This window comes from Microtus pennsylvanicus, chromosome 10 (genome assembly GCF_037038515.1).
Source record: "Microtus pennsylvanicus isolate mMicPen1 chromosome 10, mMicPen1.hap1, whole genome shotgun sequence".
Taxonomy (NCBI): Eukaryota; Metazoa; Chordata; class Mammalia; order Rodentia; family Cricetidae; genus Microtus; species Microtus pennsylvanicus.
In genome coordinates, this window is record NC_134588.1 from 81,997,247 (window position 1) to 82,018,091 (window position 20,845).

General features: G+C 48.7%; 1 protein-coding gene across 2 annotated transcripts in view; it reads right to left on the minus strand.

The window, feature by feature from the left end:
• Nucleotides 1-15,046, minus strand: part of Colq (collagen like tail subunit of asymmetric acetylcholinesterase) — a 70,956-nt gene extending 55,910 nt beyond the window's left edge. The window contains exon 1 of one of the 2 annotated variants that reach the window (XM_075988783.1): nucleotides 14,832-15,046. In XM_075988783.1, coding sequence (XP_075844898.1) covers nucleotides 14,832-14,937 — 106 coding nt within the window. In that variant the 5' untranslated portion in view covers nucleotides 14,938-15,046. The remainder of the gene's footprint in view (nucleotides 1-14,831) is intronic. The other variant, XM_075988781.1, reaches the window with a different exon arrangement.
• Between the last annotated feature and the right edge of the window lie 5,799 nt (nucleotides 15,047-20,845).

Genomic DNA, 20,845 nt, shown 5'->3' on the forward strand with positions numbered 1-20,845 from the left:
GGTGACTGGGAACAGACTCTCCAGACAGCGACATGCCATCCCAGAAGGAGGGATCAGAACTACCAGGTTGGTCAGTGCTCCAAGAGATCTGTTTCTAGGAGATGCCAGAGATATATTAAAGTATAAAATCATGCACTTTTTAAACATTCACAATGAAAGCAATTGACCTCCACTCTCTGATCTCTCTATGGTGCCAAGCATGAAGTTAGTCACCAGCAGGCCAGTTAGGACACGTTCTCAGAGATGATTGACAGAAGCTCCCTGTGGGTAGCATAACTGTGTGTGAGCTACAACCCACTTGCGGGCACATGGTTGGCTTTCGTTAGAATTTTAGTTGAATGAATGAATACTTCTAGAGTATCTTTGAGACAAAGACTGCTATGCCCATTTTACAGATGAGGAACTTGAGGCCACCCCAGTGAAGTGAACTTCATCACTATCCAGTTCACAGCTATCAGTCAGAGTTCAAACACAGGACCTCTTACTATGGGGGATGCTGTAAAGATCAAGTACTTTATAACTGTCAGAGATCTCTGTAACAGAGAGGTTGGAGCCATTGGTAACAGTCACGGGCGGTACTCATAAGCAGCAAGAGCACTTAAGGAAGGCCTGTCACTAGTTTCTTGTGTGTCACACGGAAGCCAGAGGCTCTCTGTCTCTGAAGAAGCTATGCAGCTTCTGTATGATGATGCAGCAGAGGAAGGCAGCCCTGGGTATACTGGAAGGTAAAGGGGAGGAGGGGTCAGGATGACTAAAGGAAGAGCTTCCCATCTCCCATACCACTTCTGTTCTCATGGAGATGGGGAGTCGGGAGACCCCTGCTTCTGTAGAGGTTTGGGATGGGGTGGCAGATGCCTGAGACCCCCTAGAGAGCCGGTAACTTAAGAACCCTCTCTGATTTTATTATCCGGAGGATATATGGAGAACTAAATGAGAGGAGACGGCTTGCTAGTGCATTAGGGGACATTAAACAATAGCTGATCAGCATCAGACACAAATAAATGGCCCGTGATCCAGTGCCAAGAATCTGGATGGTCCCCAAATGGTGGTCTGGCTGGCTTCCAGTCAGCAGAGTGGGTAGCTGGTCATCGTATAGGCCACAGAATGTAGCAAGAGAGGATTCCAGCACCTGACCAGACTCACTCCCTTCCAGGAGACCTCACTCTACTGCAGGAGATTTGTGTCCTTTCCCTGACCTGGATTCTGACATTTGGATCCACAAATGCCCTGGAGACCTCCTGTCTGCCTTCTTGCCTGCCTGGGAAATCCTTAACAGAAGAGAAGCCTGTGCCCACGTAGGCTAAGGGTAGGGTGGTTCACAAGGCCTAAAGAAATTTGTGGAATTGCCTTGGTTACAGGGAGGTCCCACCCTGACTCAAACTCGTCTCACTAGCAGGTCTTTTAGGTCTGATTTTTCAGCCCCCCCCCCACTAAAATAGAACTACCAGAGAGATAAATGGGTAGCTAGGCAACTCACACACGAGTTTATAAAGCATCAGTAAGCTGAGCATGGAGGGGCTCCTCTGTAATCCTAGCAGCCAGGAGACAAGAGAAGGATGCTGATAAGCCACCCTGACCCAGCAAGCAAGTTCAAGGCCAAGTGGAAGAGAAAAAAAAAAACCAACAACAACCAAAGCCAATATTCAACCGTTAGAATGTTGGGCAGTGACAACCTGAGGACAAGATGGGAAGGAGTGGACAAGGAAGAGTTTCCATGGAGGGTGGATGGTGAGGGGAGGAGGCCTTGCAGTACTGAATAAACCACTGGCAGATTTAATCCAGGCAGAAGCAGACTTGGCCTACATTGACTTAGAGGCAGGATTCCAGACTCCAGATCTCCTCCAGCCCAGCTGTGTGGTCTAGGGTACATTGTTTAATTAGCTTCTCTGTGCTTCTTCTTCAGAGAAGGAAGAGCACTACTCCCCACATCTTATGGGAGGTCTGCTCCTCTGGAAATACTACCTTTAAACCTACGCCTTATCCTTCTGTAAAACCACAGCCTTTGCGCTCTACCTACACATGGACACTAGCGCCAAGCCAGTCTATACACCCAGACAGAGCCCAGAGTTGGCTCAAACCACGCCACATGAGATGCCCCTTGGGTGACCCACAAAACATGAACTTCAGTAATCAACAATTCTAGTTTTAAGCTTCAGATGGTAGCTTATTACCCAGCAAATGGCTAAGGCAGACTCCTGGTATTTGTAACGGAAATGGTTCTGAGCTGTGTTTGTCACTTGCCTACCTTTTTGGAAGGAGGCACAATAGAGGGAACACAGTCCTTCTGAGTCCACCGGACCCTCTGTCACCTCCGAGATAAAAGCCATGCAGCCAGTGTCATCCACAGGGCTCGTATATCCCCTTCCCTCAACCACTCTGTGGTTTTCAACATCATCCCCTAGTTCTTTACCATTATTTCTTTCCCTCTCTGCTATTTAGCCCAAGTAGCCTTGAACTTGAGCGTCTGCTGTCTCGGGTCACCAGAGTGCTGAGATCACGGGCATGTACAATCACTCTCAGCCTACCGTAATCGGACTTGCCTTCTACCTTTCAGACTAGCGAGATGATTTGGAGGAAAAGGCACTCGGCACTAAGCCTGAAGAGCTAAGTTCCATCCTGGACCTTCGGGGAAGAAGAGAACCAACTCCTGCAAGTTGTCCTCCGAACAAGTGCACCCCTGACGAATCACGCTTCAGTCAATGAAAGTGCACAACTCTATCATCTGCCTGTTGTTGTCCCGGAATCTGCCTTAGGCAGCATGAGCCTGGATGAACCATGCTCAAACGTTAGCGGACTGTGACAAGAACCGGAGACAGTAGTGTGTCAAACCCCTGGCGTAAGAGTTGGGATGACGAGAGAGCCTCCCTGCTCTGCCTGCTTGGGCGCTGGGTCCTAACCCCAAGCATAGGGTAAAGGGGAGCTCGGGGGCTTCTTTGTCCCCATAGCCTGCCTGCAGCAAGCAAGGTGGGCCCTTTGTCTGCAAGCGAACCAAGCAGCACGGAGTTTCATCAGGGCACCTAGTGAGACATCATTGTGGTGAGCGAGTGCTGCGGCACCCGGGAACAGCCCGCCTACACTTCCTGATCAACCTACAGGGCTACACTGCCAGCCCGCCTGCAGCAAGCAGGGTGGGCCCTTTGTCTGCGAGCGAACCAAGCAGCACGGAGTTTCATCAGGGCACCTAGTGAGACATCATTGTGGTGAGTGAGTGCTGCAGCACCCGGGAACAGCCCGCCTACACTTCCTGATCAACCTACAGGGCTACACTGCCTGGTACCTCCTCTCTCTTCCTATCCCATCCAGCTTACATCCAGATCCCCCCACCCTCTGTTTCTCTTCCCCCTCCCTTCCCTGGTGGCAGAGAGCCTCCCTGCTCTGCCTGCTTGGGCGCTGGGTCCTAACCCCAAGCGTAGGGTAAAGGGGAGCTCGGGGGCTTCTTTGTCCCCATAGCCCGCCTGCAGCAAGCAGGGTGGGCCCTTTGTCTGCGAGCGAACCAAGCAGCACGGAGTTTCGATCAGGGCACCTAGTGAGACATCATTGTGGTGAGTGAGTGCTGCGGCACCCGGGAACAGCCCGCCTACACTTCCTGATCAACCTACAGGGCTACACTGCCCGGTACCTCCTCTCTCTTCCTATCCCATCCAGCTTACATCCAGATCCCCCCACCCTCTGTTTCTCTTCCCCCTCCCTGCCCTGGTGGCAGAGAGCCTCCCTGCTCTGCCTGCTTGGGCGCTGGGTCCTAACCCCAAGCATAGGGTAAAGGGGAGCTCGGGGGCTTCTTTGTCCCCATAGCCCGCCTGCAGCAAGCAGGGTGGGCCCTTTGTCTGCGAGCGAACCAAGCAGCACGGAGTTTCATCAGGGCACCTAGTGAGACATCATTGTGGTGAGTGAGTGCTGCAGCACCCGGGAACAGCCCGCCTACACTTCCTGATCAACCTACAGGGCTACACTGCCTGGTACCTCCTCTCTCTTCCTATCCCATCCAGCTTACATCTAGATCCCCCCACCCTCTGTTTCTCTTCCCCCTCCCTTCCCTGGTGGCAGAGAGCCTCCCTGCTCTGCCTGCTTGGGCGCTGGGTCCTAACCCCAAGAGTAGGGTAAAGGGGAGCTCGGGGGCTTCTTTGTCCCCATAGCCTGCCTGCAGCAAGCAAGGTGGGCCCTTTGTCTGCAAGCGAACCAAGCAGCATGGAGTTTCATCAGGGCACCTAGTGAGACATCATTGTGGTGAGCGAGTGCTGCGGCACCCGGGAACAGCCCGCCTACACTTCCTGATCAACCTACAGGGCTACACTGCCAGGTACCTCCTCTCTCTTCCTATCCCATCCAGCTTACATCCAGATCCCCCCACCCTCTGTTTCTCTTCCCCCTCCCTGCCCTGGTGGCAGAGAGCCTCCCTGCTCTGCCTGCTTGGGCGCTGGGTCCTAACCCCAAGCATAGGGTAAAGGGGAGCTCGGGGGCTTCTTTGTCCCCATAGCCCGCCTGCAGCAAGCAGGGTGGGCCCTTTGTCTGCTAGCGAACCAAGCAGCACGGAGTTTCATCAGGGCACCTAGTGAGACATCATTGTGGTGAGCGAGTGCTGTGGCACCCGGGAACAGCCCGCCTACACTTCCTGATCAACCTACAGGGCTACACTGCCTGGTACCTCCTCTCTCTTCCTATCCCATCCAGCTTACATCCAGATCCCCCCACCCTCTGTTTCTCTTCCCCCTCCCTTCCCTGGTGGCAGAGAGCCTCCCTGCTCTGCCTGCTTGGGCGCTGGGTCCTAACCCCAAGCGTAGGGTAAAGGGGAGCTCGGGGGCTTCTTTGTCCCCATAGCCCGCCTGCAGCAAGCAGGGTGGGCCCTTTGTCTGCGAGCGAACCAAGCAGCACGGAGTTTCATCAGGGCACCTAGTGAGACATCATTGTGGTGAGTGAGTGCTGCAGCACCCGGGAACAGCCCGCCTACACTTCCTGATCAACCTACAGGGCTACACTGCCTGGTACCTCCTCTCTCTTCCTATCCCATCCAGCTTACATCCAGATCCCCCCACCCTCTGTTTCTCTTCCCCCTCCCTTCCCTGGTGGCAGAGAGCCTCCCTGCTCTGCCTGCTTGGGCGCTGGGTCCTAACCCCAAGCGTAGGGTAAAGGGGAGCTCGGGGGCTTCTTTGTCCCCATAGCCCGCCTGCAGCAAGCAGGGTGGGCCCTTTGTCTGCGAGCGAACCAAGCAGCACGGAGTTTCATCAGGGCACCTAGTGAGACATCATTGTGGTGAGTGAGTGCTGCAGCACCCGGGAACAGCCCGCCTACACTTCCTGATCAACCTACAGGGCTACACTGCCAGGTACCTCCTCTCTCTTCCTATCCCATCCAGCTTACATCCAGATCCCCCTACCCCCTGTCTCCCTCCATCCCTCCCTTCTTGGAGCAGAGTGCCTCCCTGTTCAGCCTGCCTGGGCGCTGGGACTGAACCCGAAGGTGAGTGCAAAGGGGAAGGTGGTAGCTCCTTTGTCTCCATAACCTGCCTGCAGCAAGCAGGGTGGGCCTTTGTTTGGAAGCTAACCAAGCAGCAAGGAGATCGGAACTGGACTCCAGGAGAAACAGCACGGGGGAGTGACATCACTTGGAAGGTACATCAGTTGGCAAGAAGACCTGATCCTGTAAAAGAAGATCCATAGGAGAATATTGGAAGGAAGAGATGGGGAGACGCCAATGCAAGAATTCACCCAACAATCTGAAGAACAACACGAAACCACCAGAAGCCAGCGACCTCACAACAGGAGGACATGAACACCTGAATCATGAAGAAGGAGAAAAAACTGACTTCATGACAGTGATTGACACCCTTAAACAGCATATAAAAAACGCCCTTATAGAAATGGATGAGAAGTATAACAGAAAGTTCGAGGAATTGAGTAAATCAGTGAATGATACCCTAGGAAAGCAAGGAAAAACAATCAAGCAGATAATGGAAACAGTTCATGATTTGAAAAATGAAATGGAGGCAAAGAAGAAAACACAAACAGAGGGCCGGCTGGACATGGAAAATCTAGGTAAACGAATAGAGACTACAGAAACAAGCATAACCAGCAGAATACAAGAGATAGAAGAAAGAATCTCAGAGTCTGAGGATAACATAGAGAAAATAAACACACTGATCAAAGAAAACAGCAAGTCCAACAAACTCTCATCACAAAACATTCAGGAAATATGGGACACAATAAAAAGACCAAACCTAAGAATAATTGGAGTAGAAGAAGGAGAAGAAGTGCAGCTCAACGGTCCAGAAAATATACTTAACAAAATTATAGAAGAAAACTTTCCCAACCTGAAGAAGGATGTACCTATGAAGGTTCAAGAGGCATACAGAACCCCAAATAGGCTGGATCAAAAAAAAACATCCCCTCGTCATATAATAATCAAAACACAAAATATACAGAATAAAGAAAGAATATTAAGAGCCGCAAAGGAAAAAGGCCAACTTACTTATAAAGGTAAACCTATCAGACTTACACCTGACTTCTCTATGGAAACCATGAAAGCCAGAAGGTCCTGGATAGATGTACTGCAAAAACTAAGAGACCATGGATGCAAGCCCAGACTACTATATCCAGCCAAGCTTTCGTTCACCATAAATGGAGAAAACAAAATTTTCCAGGATAAAAACAAATTTAAGCAATACGTAGCCACAAATCCAGCCTTACAGAAAATAATAGAAGGAAAATCACTAACCAAGGAGTCCAACAAAGACCTCAATAACTCAGACATCTAGAGACCCTTCACCAGCGCAACTCAAAGAAGGGAAACACGCAAACCCTACTACTTAAAAAGTGACCGGAGTTAACAACCACTGGTCATTAATATCACTTAATGTCAATGGACTCAACTCACCTATAAAAAGGCACAGGCTAAGAGACTGGATACGAAAACAGGACCCAACATTCTGCTGTCTACAAGAAACACACCTCAACCACAAAGACAGGCACCTACTCAGAGTAAAGGGCTGGGAAAAGGCTTATCAAGCAAATGGACCTAAGAAACAAGCAGGTGTGGCCATACTAATTTCTAACAAAGTTGACTTCAAACTTAAATCAATCAAAAGAGATGGAGAGGGACATTTTATACTCATAACAGGAAAAATTCATCAGGAAGAAATCTCAATCCTGAATATCTATGCCCCTAATATAAAAGCACCCACGTATGTAAAAGAAACATTGCTAAAATTCAAGGCAGCCATCAAACCGCACACACTAATAGTAGGAGACTTCAACACTCCTCTTTCACCAATGGACAGGTCAATCAGACAGAAACCTAACAGAGAAATTAGAGAATTAATGGAGGTAATGAAGCAAATGGACTTAACAGACATCTATAGAATATTCCACCCAAATAGGAAAGAATATACCTTTTTCTCTGCAGCTCATGGAACCTTCTCGAAAATTGACCACATACTTGGTAACAAAGCTAACTTACACAGCTACAAAAAAATATTACTAACCACCTGTGTCTTATCAGACCACCATGGATTAAAGTTAGAATTCAACAACAATGCTACCCCCAGAAAGCCTACAAACTCATGGAAACTGAACAGTCAACTACTGAACCATACCTGGATTAAGGAGGAAATAAAGAAAGAAATTAAAGTCTTCCTTGAATTCAATGAAAATAAAGAAACAACATACTCGAACTTATGGGACACTATGAAAGCAGTCCTGAGAGGAAAGTTCATAGCACTAAGTGCCCACTTAAAGAAAACAGAGAAAGCACATATTGGAGACTTAACAGCCCACCTGAAAGCTCTAGAAAAAAAAGAAGCAGACTCACCTAGGAGGAGTAGAAGACTGGAAATAATCAAACTGAGGGCTGAAATCAACAAAATAGAAACACAAAAAACAATCCAAAGAATCAATGAATCAAGAAGCTGGTTCCTGGAAAAAATCAACAAGATTGACAAACCCCTATCCAAACTAATCAAACGGCAGAGAGAAAATTTGCAAATTAATAAGATCAGAAATGAAAAGGGGGACATAACCACAAACACAGAGGAAATTCAGAGAGTCATTAGATCTTACTACAAAAGCTTGTATGCCACTAAACTGGAAAATGTAAAAGAAATGGACACTTTCTTAGATAAATACGATTTACCAAAATTAAATCAGGACCAGGTGAACAAGCTAAACAGACCTGTCAGTCGCGAAGAACTAGAAGCTGTTATCAAAAACCTCCCTACCAAAAAAAGCCCAGGGCCAGATGGTTTCAATGCGGAATTCTACCAGAACTTCCAAGAAGACCTAATACCTATACTCCTCAATGTATTCCACAATATAGAAACAGAAGGGTCATTACCAAATTCCTTTTATGAAGCTACAGTTACTCTGATACCAAAACCACACAAAGACTCAACCAGGAAAGAGAATTACAGGCCGATCTCACTCATGAATATCGACGCAAAAATCCTCAACAAAATACTGGCAAACCGAATCCAAGAACACATCCGAAAAATTATCCATTATGATCAAGTAGGCTTCATTCCTGAGATGCAGGGCTGGTTCAACATACGAAAATCTATCAATGTAATCCATCATATAAATAAACTGAAAGAAAAAAACCATATGATCATTTCATTAGATGCTGAAAAAGCATTTGACAAAATTCAACACCCATTTATGTTAAAAGTCTTGGAGAGATTAGGGATACAAGGGTCATACCTAAATATAATAAAAGCTATATACAGCAAGCCGACAGCTAACATCAAATTAAATGGAGAGAAACTCAAAGCCATCCCGCTTAACTCAGGAACACGACAAGGCTGCCCACTTTCGCCATACCTCTTCAATATAGTGCTGGAAGTTCTAGCAATAGCAATAAGACAGCATAATGGGATCAAGGGGATTCGAATTGGAAATGAAGAAGTTAAACTTTCGTTATTCGCAGATGATATGATAGTGTACATAAGCGACCCCCAAAATTCCACCAAAGAACTTTTACAGCTGATAAACAGCTTTAGTAATGTGGCAGGATACAAGATCAACTCCAAAAAATCAGTCGCCCTCCTATACTCAAAGGATATGGAAGCAGAGAGGGAAATCAGAGAAGCTTCTCCATTCACGATAGCCACAAACAGCATAAAATATCTTGGGGTAAATCTAACCAAGGAAGTGAAAGATCTATTTGACAAGAACTTTAAGGCATTGAAGAAAGAAATTGAAGAGGATACCAAAAAATGGATGGACATCCCTTGCTCTTGGATTGGGAGGATCAACATAGTAAAAATGGCAATTCTACCAAAGGCAATTTATAGATTCAATGCAATCCCCATCAAGATCCCATCAAAATTCTTCACAGATCTGGAGAGGACAATAATCAACTTTATATGGAAAAACAAAAAACCCAGGATAGCCAAAACAATCCTATACAATAAAGGATCTTCTGGAGGCATTACCATCCCTGACTTCAAACTCTATTACCGAGCTACAGTAATGAAAACAGGGTGGTACTGGCATAAAAACAGAGAAGTCGACCAATGGAATCGTATAGAAGACCCGGACTTTATCCCACAAACCTATGAACACCTCATTTTCGATAAAGGAGCTAAAAGTTTACATTGGAAGAAAGAAAGCATCTTCAACAAATGGTGCTGGCACAACTGGATGTCAACCTGTAGAAGAATGAAAATAGACCCATATCTATCACCGTGCACAAAACTCAAGTCCAAATGGATTAAAGACCTCAATATCAGCCCGAAAACACTGAATCTGATAGAAGAGAAAGTGGGCAATACCCTACAACAGATGGGCACAGGCGATCGCTTCTTAGGTATAACCCCAGAAGCACAGACATTAAGGGCAACATTGAATAAATGGGACCTACTAAAACTGAGAAGCTTCTGTAAAGCAAAGGACACTGTCACTAAGACACAAAGGCAACCTACTGACTGGGAGAAGATCTTCACCAACCCCGCAACAGACAAAGGTCTGATCTCCAAAATATATAGAGAACTCAAGAAACTAGACTTTAAAATGCTAATTAACCCAATTAAAAAATGGGGCGCTGAACTGAACAGAGAATTCTCAACAGAAGAAGTTCAAATGACCAAAAGACACTTAAGGTCATGCTCAACCTCCTTAGCGATCAGGGAAATGCAAATCAAAACAACTTTGAGATATCATCTTACACCTGTAAGATTGGCTAAAGTCAAAAACACCAAGGATAGCCTTTGCTGGAGAGGCTGTGGAGGAAGGGGTACCCTCATCCATTGCTGGTGGGAATGCAATCTTGTGCAACCACTGTGGAAGTCAGTGTTTCGGTTTCTCCGGAAATTCGGGATCAACCTACCCCTGGACCCAGCAATACCACTCTTGGGAATTTACCCAAGAGATGCTCTATCACATGTCAAAAGCATTTGTTCAACTATGTTCATAGCAGTATTATTTGTAATAGCCAGAACCTGGAAACAACCTAGATGCCCTTCAATGGAAGAATGGATGAAGAAAGTATGGAATATATACACACTAGAGTACTACGCTGCGGTAAAAAACAATGACTTCTCGAATTTTGCATGCAAATGGATGGAAATAGAAAACACTATCCTGAGTGAGGTATCCCAGGCCCAAAAAGACGAACATGGGATGTACTCACTCATAATTGGTTTCTAGCCATAAATAGGGTTCACGGAGTCTACAATAGGCGAATCTAAAGAAGCTAAGTAAGAAGGTGAACCCAAGGAAAAACATATAGTTATCCTCTTGGATAAGGGAAGTAGACAAAATTGCCGGGGGGAAAAGTGGGATCTTGGGGGTGGGGTGGGATGGGGGTTAGGGGAGATGGGGAGAGAAAAGGTAGAAGGGAAGGAGGGTGGACTTGGGGAAACAGGAGGATCGGGATAAAGGAAGGTTGGATAGGGGAGCACGGAACCACAATTCTTAGTTAAGGGACCCACTTTAGGGTGGGCAGGAGACTTGACCCTAGAGGGGCTCCCAGGTGCCCAAGCTGAGGTCCCCAGTTAGTTCCCTGGGCAGCTGAGGATAGGGAATCTGAAATGACCCTACCCTAGAGCAATACTGACGAATATATTGCATACCATCCTTGAACTTGCATCTGGCGATGGATGGAGATAGAGACAGAGACCCACACTGGAGCACTTGACTGAGCTCCCAAGGTCCCAATGAGGAGCAGAAGGAGTGAGAACATGAGCAAAGATGTCGGGACCACGAGGAGTGCACCCACCCACTGAGACAGTGGAGATGATCTACTGCGAGCTCACCAAGGCCAGCTGGACTGTTACCAGAAAAAGCATGGGATAAAACTGGACTCTCGGAACATGGCGAACAATGAGGGCTGATGAGACGCCAAGGACAATGGCACGCGGTTTTGATCCTATGCAACGTGCTGGCTTGGTGGGAGCCTAGCCAGTCTGGATGTTCACCTTCCTAGATATGGATGGAGGGGGGAGGACCTAGGACGTACCACAGGGCAGGGAACCCTGACAGCTCTTTGGACTGGAAAGGGAGGGGGAGAGGAGTGGGGGGAAGGGGAGAGGGGTGGGAGGAGGGGGAGAAGAGTGGGAGGAGGGGGAGAAGAGTGGGAGGAGGGGGAGGGAAATGGGAGGCTGGTGGGAGGAGGTGGAAATTTGTTTTTTTTTCTTTTCTTTATCCTCCTTTTATCAATAAAAAAATTAAAAAAAAAAAAAAAAGAGTTGGGATGACGTCACACCTTTGATCTCTTTGGTGCCTTCTCCTCCATGCTTAGTTCTTCTCTGAGGCCCCAGTGGAGGCTGTCGGGTAATGCACACCTGATTCAGAGAGTTGGGGCTATCGTGTGGTTCAGGAGTAGGGTCCTTCCTGAAGAGAAGGAAGGGTGCCCCCAACACAAGGGGGAGCGCTTCCTGCATGAGACCTTCCTCCACCACAGTCCTGGAGAACTCAGCCAGTGCTCCCACACAGCCCCTAAAACACAGGCTGCTTCCTACCAGCCTCTGAGAAACCCTGAGACACTTTACACAGTCAGCACACAGCAGAATCTCCTAAGGCAGAGTGGCCGCAGCCGAGAGAAACGGTTTTCCTGGCGGCTCTCACTTCAGTGTCCGCCCAGCTTCCATTCTTCTCAACAGTGAGAATGTACGAAGTCAGGAGAGAGGATGTCAGGTCAAGTCAGATTGTAGGTGGGGATTTGCAAGGTCTCCTGTCGGCCTGACTCAGGGAACATGTAACATTGCAAGACCTGAATTAGTTTCAGGACTGTGCTTTGGTAAGCCATGGCAACTAAAGGAGGGGAACAAAGTGAAGTGACCCCTGCAGGGGACAGCAGATACTTGTGCTAGACTGGTAACGCTGTCTCTGGTTGACCTAATTGTTTGACCAAATGCCTGAAACCTACATTCCCAATCACAAGCTCCAGGGTTAGCAAGGCATCTTGAGGGTGTGCGGGGCCAGGGATGAAGCTCAGTGGTAAAGAGATTGTGCGGCTTGCTCAAGGCCCTGGGTTCAAGTCCTAGCACCATGAAAAGGGAGAAAAAAGTAAAGAAGATGGGGAAAGAGGGAAAAGGAAAGGAGGAGAAAAAAGAAAGTACAGGGCAAATCAGCCTAAGCACAGTGGGCAGGTAAGCCTGTGTTTGTTTGCCTTGCTGAAGCCTCGGCTCCTGTATCCCGCACGTTGATCCCACTGTCTGCGTCAAGGAACTCTGCTCTTAGACCTCTGCTTCAGGTGGGGTTTGGACAATGGTAGGCTTTGTCAAGAGGTGCTTGGGTGGGAGGAGAGAAAGGTGGGAGACTTGGCTCCTCCCTGCTCTGGTTCCCTGCTTATGTGTGGCAGCCCCTCCTTCGAGGCTTCAAGGCTCCTGGGCTCCATCTTCTGCTTTCTCAAGCACAGGATGGGAAAGCCTTCCTGCAGTCACAGATCCCTGCATCCCTTGACACGGCCGGTATCCTCGATCAGACTTCCCTGAAAGAGAGCCCTGCACTCAAGGTGTGTGTTTGTTTGTTTGTTTGTTTGTTTGTTTGAATCATCTAAGCTGCATCTTGTCACTGTTGAGTCCTGACCAGGACAACCTTCAGAAACACTTCTTTGAGAGATGCCTACACTGTGTAGGCATCCTAAGTGAGCAGTTCTAAGAAACTATAGGATCTTTTCTGCCTAGCTTTATGAAGGTCATAGTGAAGTTGGTTTTACATAAATTAAATAATTCAAACATGTGGATGAACCCCTCCCCCAGCCTATAGATGGGGAGTTGTTGGTTCTTTCACTCAACAAGTGGTTTCTGAGCATTCTCAGACCTGGCAGCGTCCTCACCCTGGAAATATGTATAATTACGGATGCACAAATCACACTGCCCCGCCCTCCCTGTGCTTATCGTCTCTACCCAACGTCTCCCAGCAGGCAGACAGCTCCTAAGAGGTGGACTGGAACCAGAGAAGCTAGTATCCTTAATTCCTGAGCCCTCAGCAGATTCTCAAAGAAATCTATAACCCAAATATAACAAAGAAACAAACACTAGGTCCAACCGAGTTAGCTACCAAGTCCTCTTGGGATTCTGGAAACAGGATCTTGCTCTGTAACCCAGGCCGGTCTTGAACACATTATCCCTCTGCCTCAGCTTCTCAAGTGCAGTCATCGGGTGTCTCCACACTCGGCTACCAAGCCTCTCAGTGGATGAGAAAATGCTGCTCCACAGACCAGATGAACTTGGGAGAGACACGCCGACACACTCTCGCGACACAGCCTCCCGCTTTTTCTGCCCCTCCTTCCCAGAACTCCCTTGGGTCCTCTCTTCTAGTTCCCACTTCTTCTATTTCACACACTTTTATAATTAGCCTCAGAGCAATCTCCCTGACACTCTCTTCGTGCCTGCAGCATTTGGCAGCACAGCTGGCCCATGGGCTGTTTTTATGAATGGGGAAAGGCTGGGGGTGGGTCCAGAGGGACGTTTGCCTGGCCTTTCACAGGCAAGGGCACAGATTCAACTGTGGTGCTTAGAAGATGAGGCCTGACTAAAGGTGGCTTGGAGCAGTGGTCGAGGTAAATGAGGGGCTGTGAGGAGACAAGCAGCAAGCCTCAGGCCCTCTGGAGATAATCCAAATTTCCTCAGAAAGGTTTGAAAAGGCTATGTCAGTAACCCAATACTTCTGAACCAGGTCAGGCAGGGCGAAGACAACAGCTGGGTGCCTACGGCAAAGGTTACCAGGCTGGCTGACCAAGCAAGCCCCTTCCCCAGCCCTGCACTCCGCAAGACTCACCACCCGGCTCCCGGTCCACTGAGTCTCTAGAAGCCCTCACCCTCCTAGGACCTCTGTAAAGAAGAGCCCAACAGGAGAGCAGCGAGGGCTGAGGAGACAGAAAGCCTAGCCCTGAGGCAGCAAGGGAGCAAGTGAGTCCCTGCTGACAGGGGCCAGGCAGAAGCCCTGCCTTTCACCAAGGTTGTCAGCGAGATGCTTGCTCTCCGGCATCTTGTGGTAAGTCCCACTGGGAGGAGGTCAGAGATAGACTTTTAGAAACACCTGGGACTCACATCTCTAGAAATTGTACTTTTTTCTCCCCAGTTTCCAATTTCCTGACCAAAACGAATCACACAGCAAATGTGCAGGAGAACTAGGAACACAGAAGCAGTGATTTATAGTCTGCCCTAAGCAGCTGAGCAGCAGCAGTTGGAGCAAGCACAGAAGGGCCTTTGGAGACAAGCTCGGGTAACGGGAAGACAGGACACAAGCTGGGTGACCACCTCCCCCGAGCCTTCTTCTGCTAAGAGCAGAATGTCAAAAATGTCAGGACATATTGCTAGACACTCTTGACCACCCCCGCCCACTCCCCCCATTTCCTGTCTCGGCCAGATGGAAGCAAGGAGAGTCGTGGTCATCAGTTACCTGCTGAGACTGGACGGACACTGTTGATGGAAGCCGGCTGAGACAGGATGGAGCGGAAAAAGAGTTGGAGATAAATTCCCAAAGTCATTGGAGTCAGGACAACCATGCTGGCCAGCTCTGCTAAATATCGTTAGTGGGCAAGGCTACGGGAGCTCTCCTAGCTCTGCTTTGACTGGACTGCTGTTTGCCTTTGCGCGCCTCTCTCTCTCTCTCTCTCTCTCTCTCTCTCTCTCTCTCTCTCTCTCTCTCTCTCTCTCTCTCTCCTTGCCTCCCTCCCTGCCTCCCTCCCTCTCCTCTCCCCATGCCTTTATCAAGAAAGAATGCCAACCATTTCCCATTAAACCTTCTCCGTACCACACAGGGTTATATTTATCTCAAGCACTGGGTCAAATGGCCACATTAAAATTAAGATGTCAGAAATTTCTTTTTTTGAGTCTGAGGTAAGTGGCTATTAAAAAGATAATAAAGAAGCAGCCACGTCTCCTGCTCCAGGGCAGATGGGTTTCCTGCTCCATTACCCGCCATCGTCTAATACACATGTGAAACACGGGGACTGCGTTAGGGCTAATCAAGTCTCCTGATGCAAACTGCCTTACTCTGGGCAAAGTTCCTGGCCTGGGATGGTCTTTTCTGCAGGCAACAAATGCCAGCTGAGCTGGGACTTTCCGCTGGGGAACTTGCATTTCCAAATAGCCCTCACTATGAAAAGTCCTCCCATCTCCGAAGAGGCAACTCTTTAACCTCGTGTGAAAAGCAAAGCATAAGAGAACAGCAAAAGGACAAAAGTGATCTATTAGTTATCCAGTTGTACTTGGAGCAACAGCATCATCAGCTCAACCTTGCTTAGACAAAGGTTCTTCAAACAGAAATAATTACTGGGACTAGAGAGATGTCTCAGCAGTTACAAGCATGTGCACACACAAGGACCCAAGTTCAGTGCCAGCATCTGTGCCAGGTGGTTCACAACTGCCTGTGATTCTAGCTCCAGAGATCTGATGCCTTTGGCCTTCCAGGGCACCTGCACTCATGTGCACATACTCACATACACGATGTTACACATACTCCACACACACACATGTGCACATACCCCCACACGTGTGCACATACCCCCCACACATGTGCACATACCCCCACACACGTGCACATACCCTCACACATGTGCACATACCCCCACACATGTGCACATACCCCCACACATGTGCACATACCCACACACATGTGCACATACCCCCACACATGTGCACATACCCACACACATGTGCACATACCCCCACACATGTGCACATACCCCCCACATGTGCACATACCCTCACACATGTGCACATACCCTCACACATGTGCACATACCCCCACACATGTGCACATACCCCCACACGTGCACATACCCCCACACATGTGCACATACCCCTCACATGTGCACATACCCCCACACATGTGCACATACCCACACATGTGCACATACCCCCACACATGTGCACATACCCCCACACATGTGCACATACCCCCACACGTGCACATACCCCCCACATGTGCACATACCCCCCACATGTGCACATACCCCCACACATGTGCACATACCCCCCACATGTGCACATACCCCCACACATGTGCACATACCCCCCACACATGTGCACATACCCCACACATGTGCACATACCCCCCACATGTGCACATACCCGCACACATGTGCACATACCCCGACACATGTGCACATACCCCACACACATGTGCACATACCCCGACACATGTGCACATACCCCACACACATGTGCACATACCCCACACATGTGGACATACGCCCCATATGTGCACATACCCCCCACATGTGCACATACCCCCACACACATGTGCACATACCCCCACACGTGCACATACCCCCACACATGTGCACATACTCCCACACATGTGCACATACCCCCCACATGTGCACATACCAACCACATGTGCACATACCCCCACACACATGTGCACATACCCCCACACACATGTGCACATACCCCCCACATGTGCACATACCCCCCCACATGTGCACATACCCCCCCACACATGTGCACATACCCCCACACACATGTGCACATACCCCCACACATGTGCACATACCCCGACACATGTGCACATACCCCACACACATGTGCACATACCCCGACACATGTGCACATACCCCACACACATGTGCACATACCCCACACAAGTGGACATACGCCCCATATGTGCACATACCCCCCACATGTGCACATACCCCCACACACATGTGCACATACCCCCACACGTGCACATACCCCCACACATGTGCACATACTCCCACACATGTGCACATACCCCCCACATGTGTACATACCCCCACACACATGTGCACATACCCCCCACATGTGCACATACCCCCCACATGTGCACATGCCCCCCACACGTGCACATACCCCCCACACGTGCACATACCCCCACACACATGTGCACATACCCCCACACGTGCACATACCCTCACACACATGTGCACATACCCCCCACATGTGCACATACCCTCACACATGTGCACATACCCTCACACACATGTGCACATACCCCCCACACATGTGCACATACCTCCCACATGTGCACATACCCTCACACACATGTGCACATACCCCCCACATGTGCACATGCCCCCCCACATGTGCACATACCCCCACACGTGCACATACCCCCCACATGTGCACATACCCCCCACATGTGCACATACCCCCCCACATGTGCACATACCCTCACACATGTGCACATACCCCCACACATGTGCACATACCCCGACACATGTGCACATACCCCACACACATGTGCACATACCCCACACGTGCACATACCCTCACACACATGTGCACATACCCCCCCACATGTGCACATACCCCCACACATGTGCACATACCCCCCACATGTGCACATACCCCCACATGTGCACATGCCCCCACATGTGCACATACCCTCACACATGTGCACATACCCTCACACACATGTGCACATACCCCCACATGTGCACATACCCCCACACATGTGCACATACCCTCACACATGTGCACATACCCTCACACATGTGCACATACCCTCACACACATGTGCACATACCCCCCACACATGTGCACATACCCTCACACACATGTGCACATACCCTCACACACATGTGCACATACCCCCACACACATGTGCACATACCCCCCCACATGTGCACATACCCCCCACATGTGCACATACCCCCACACATGTGCACATACCCTGACACATGTGCACATACCCCACACACATGTGCACATACCCCACACACGTGTACATACGCCCCATATGTGCACATACCCCCCACATGTGCACATACCCCCACACACATGTGCACATACCCTCACACATGTGCACATGCCCTCACACACATGTGCACATACCTCCCACATGTGCACATACCCTCACACACATGTGCACATACCTCCCACACGTGCACATACCCCCACACATGTGCACATACCCCCCACATGTGCACATATCCCCCACATGTGCACATACCCCCACACATGTGCACATACCCCCCACATGTGCACATACCCCACACACATGTGCACATACCCCCCACATGTGCACATATCCCCCACATGTTCACATACCTCCCACATGTGCACATGCCCCCACATGTGCACATACCCCACACACATGTGCACATACCCCCCACATGTGCACATATCCCCCACATGTGCACATACCCCCCACACATGTGCACATACCCCCCACATGTGCACATACGCCCCATATGTGCACATACCCTCACACACATGTGCACATACCCCCACACATGTGCACATACCCACACACATGTGCACATACCCACACACATGTGCACATACCCACACACATGTGCACATACCCCCACACATGTGCACATACCCCATACACATGTGCACATACCCACACACACACATACACACACCCACACACATGTGAACATACTCCCCCACAAGCATGTACACACCCCACATACATGTGTGCACATATCCCCCACATACATGTGTACACACACGTACAATGTCCCCATACACACATGCACAAAACCTCCACACACATGTGCAATACTCCCCACTCATCTGCACATGCTCCCATACACTCTCATGTGCATATACCCACACAGACACATGCAATACCCCCTACACATGTCCACATACCCCCACACATGAGTGCTCTTACCCCCGCACACATAATTTTAAAAATAGATAAAAAAAAACAAAGCAGAAAAATGTCCTTAAAAGAGTTTATAAAGACTATTACAATGATACTTAAATTTAAAAAACAATTAAGGCACCCCCTCCCCTTGGCTCCACACTAGGTCCCACAGCTGTACTGGAGGCCAGAGCCATCCTAGAGATCCAGGGAAGACACTGCCCACCTCCCACTAAACCCCTTTAAGCCTGTCCAAAAATCTCAGACTGCACTCCAACTCCTGGCCCCCATATCCTAGCCTATTACTTTGGAAGAAGTCTTTGGCTTTACCAGAGGCCAAGCAAGATCAAGGAACCCCTGGTAAGACACCACCCACTACCAGCTAACACTCCTTAAAACTTATCTAATAACCCCAGACTGCACACATGCCCACTTCCTCTAAGCCCTCACCCCCAGCTCCATACCCCGGTCTACAACTTCAGAAAAAGACTTCAGCTTTACCAGAGGCCAGGTGGGCTCTAGAGACCCCAGGCCTACACATTAAGAATTCAGCTTTACTGGAGCAAGGGTCAAATCTAGGGACCACAGTACCGGCAGCTGTACTGGAGACAAGGATAGTTCTAGGGACCCCAGATGCCAGACCAGATCAAGAAACCCCAGTCTGCACCCTTCCACTGGGCTCTGTATCCTAGTCTACAACTTTGGAAGAGGACTTCGGCCTTACTAGAGGTCAGGCCAGATCCAGGAACCCATAGCCCCTCAAATCCCAGAGGGGACATCCTACTGAACCTGAAGACATTCTAGTCACCAGAGCTCTTGGCCATTTAGGCCAGGAGACCAAAGAGAAAAGAGCAACCAAGGAACAAAACATCCATCTAACAAAGACAAACACAGGAATCAACACCTAGCCCTAAAATTATCCCAAATCAGGATGCCTGAACACCAGTGTAAGAACATGATCAATGACAGAAAAGGCAATTTGGCACCACCAGAGCCCAGCTATCTCACAATGGCATGACCTGAACAATCCAACAGGGCTAAAGCATAAGAAAATGACCTTAAAATTTACTTTATGAAGATGGTAGAGGTCTTTAAAGAGGATATGAACAAATCCATTGAAGAAATTGAGGAAAAGACAAACAAAAAAATGGAAGAAATCAATAAATTCCTAAAGATAACCAAGAAAGGGACTGAGAGGTGACTCAGTGGGTTTATGGTCAGTCTATTTTATACTGTCTGGTCTAGCCCTGTGGTCCCAGTGCTCCTAAAGCAAGGTGGGAGGGGCAGACTGGAGAAGCTCTGAGGCTGGGAGTGTGGGAGGAACTAGTTTGCAGAGCAGAAACAAGGGAGACACTGACTGCCTCAGCACTGGGAAGGGGGACCAGGGACTCCCAAGTGTTGTCCTTTGGTCTCCACATGCTTCTTCCCAAACCACACTAAATTTTTTAAAAAGTTAATCATTATAAATAAAATAACTACCATAATGAACAGCACATGCACACATACACGCACCTGCACACGCATACACACACATGCACACACACACATCTTACTAGATGAACTAGTACAAAATAAAAGCAAAGGGAAAATATATAATAAATGAACAATAAAAGAGAAGAAAGGAGTAACAACAAAAATGCAAGGCTGGGTGTGACGGCACACTTTAGTACCAACATTTGAGAGGAAGAGGCAAGTGGCTCTCTGTGAGTTCAAGGCCAGTCTAATTTACATTGTGAGCTCCAGGTCAGCTAGAGCTACATACTGAGACACTTTCTAAAAAAGAAAAAAGCTAAAAATATTAAAACTAACAAAAACATTGAAATGGAAAGAACTATACCAAACTTTCTTCA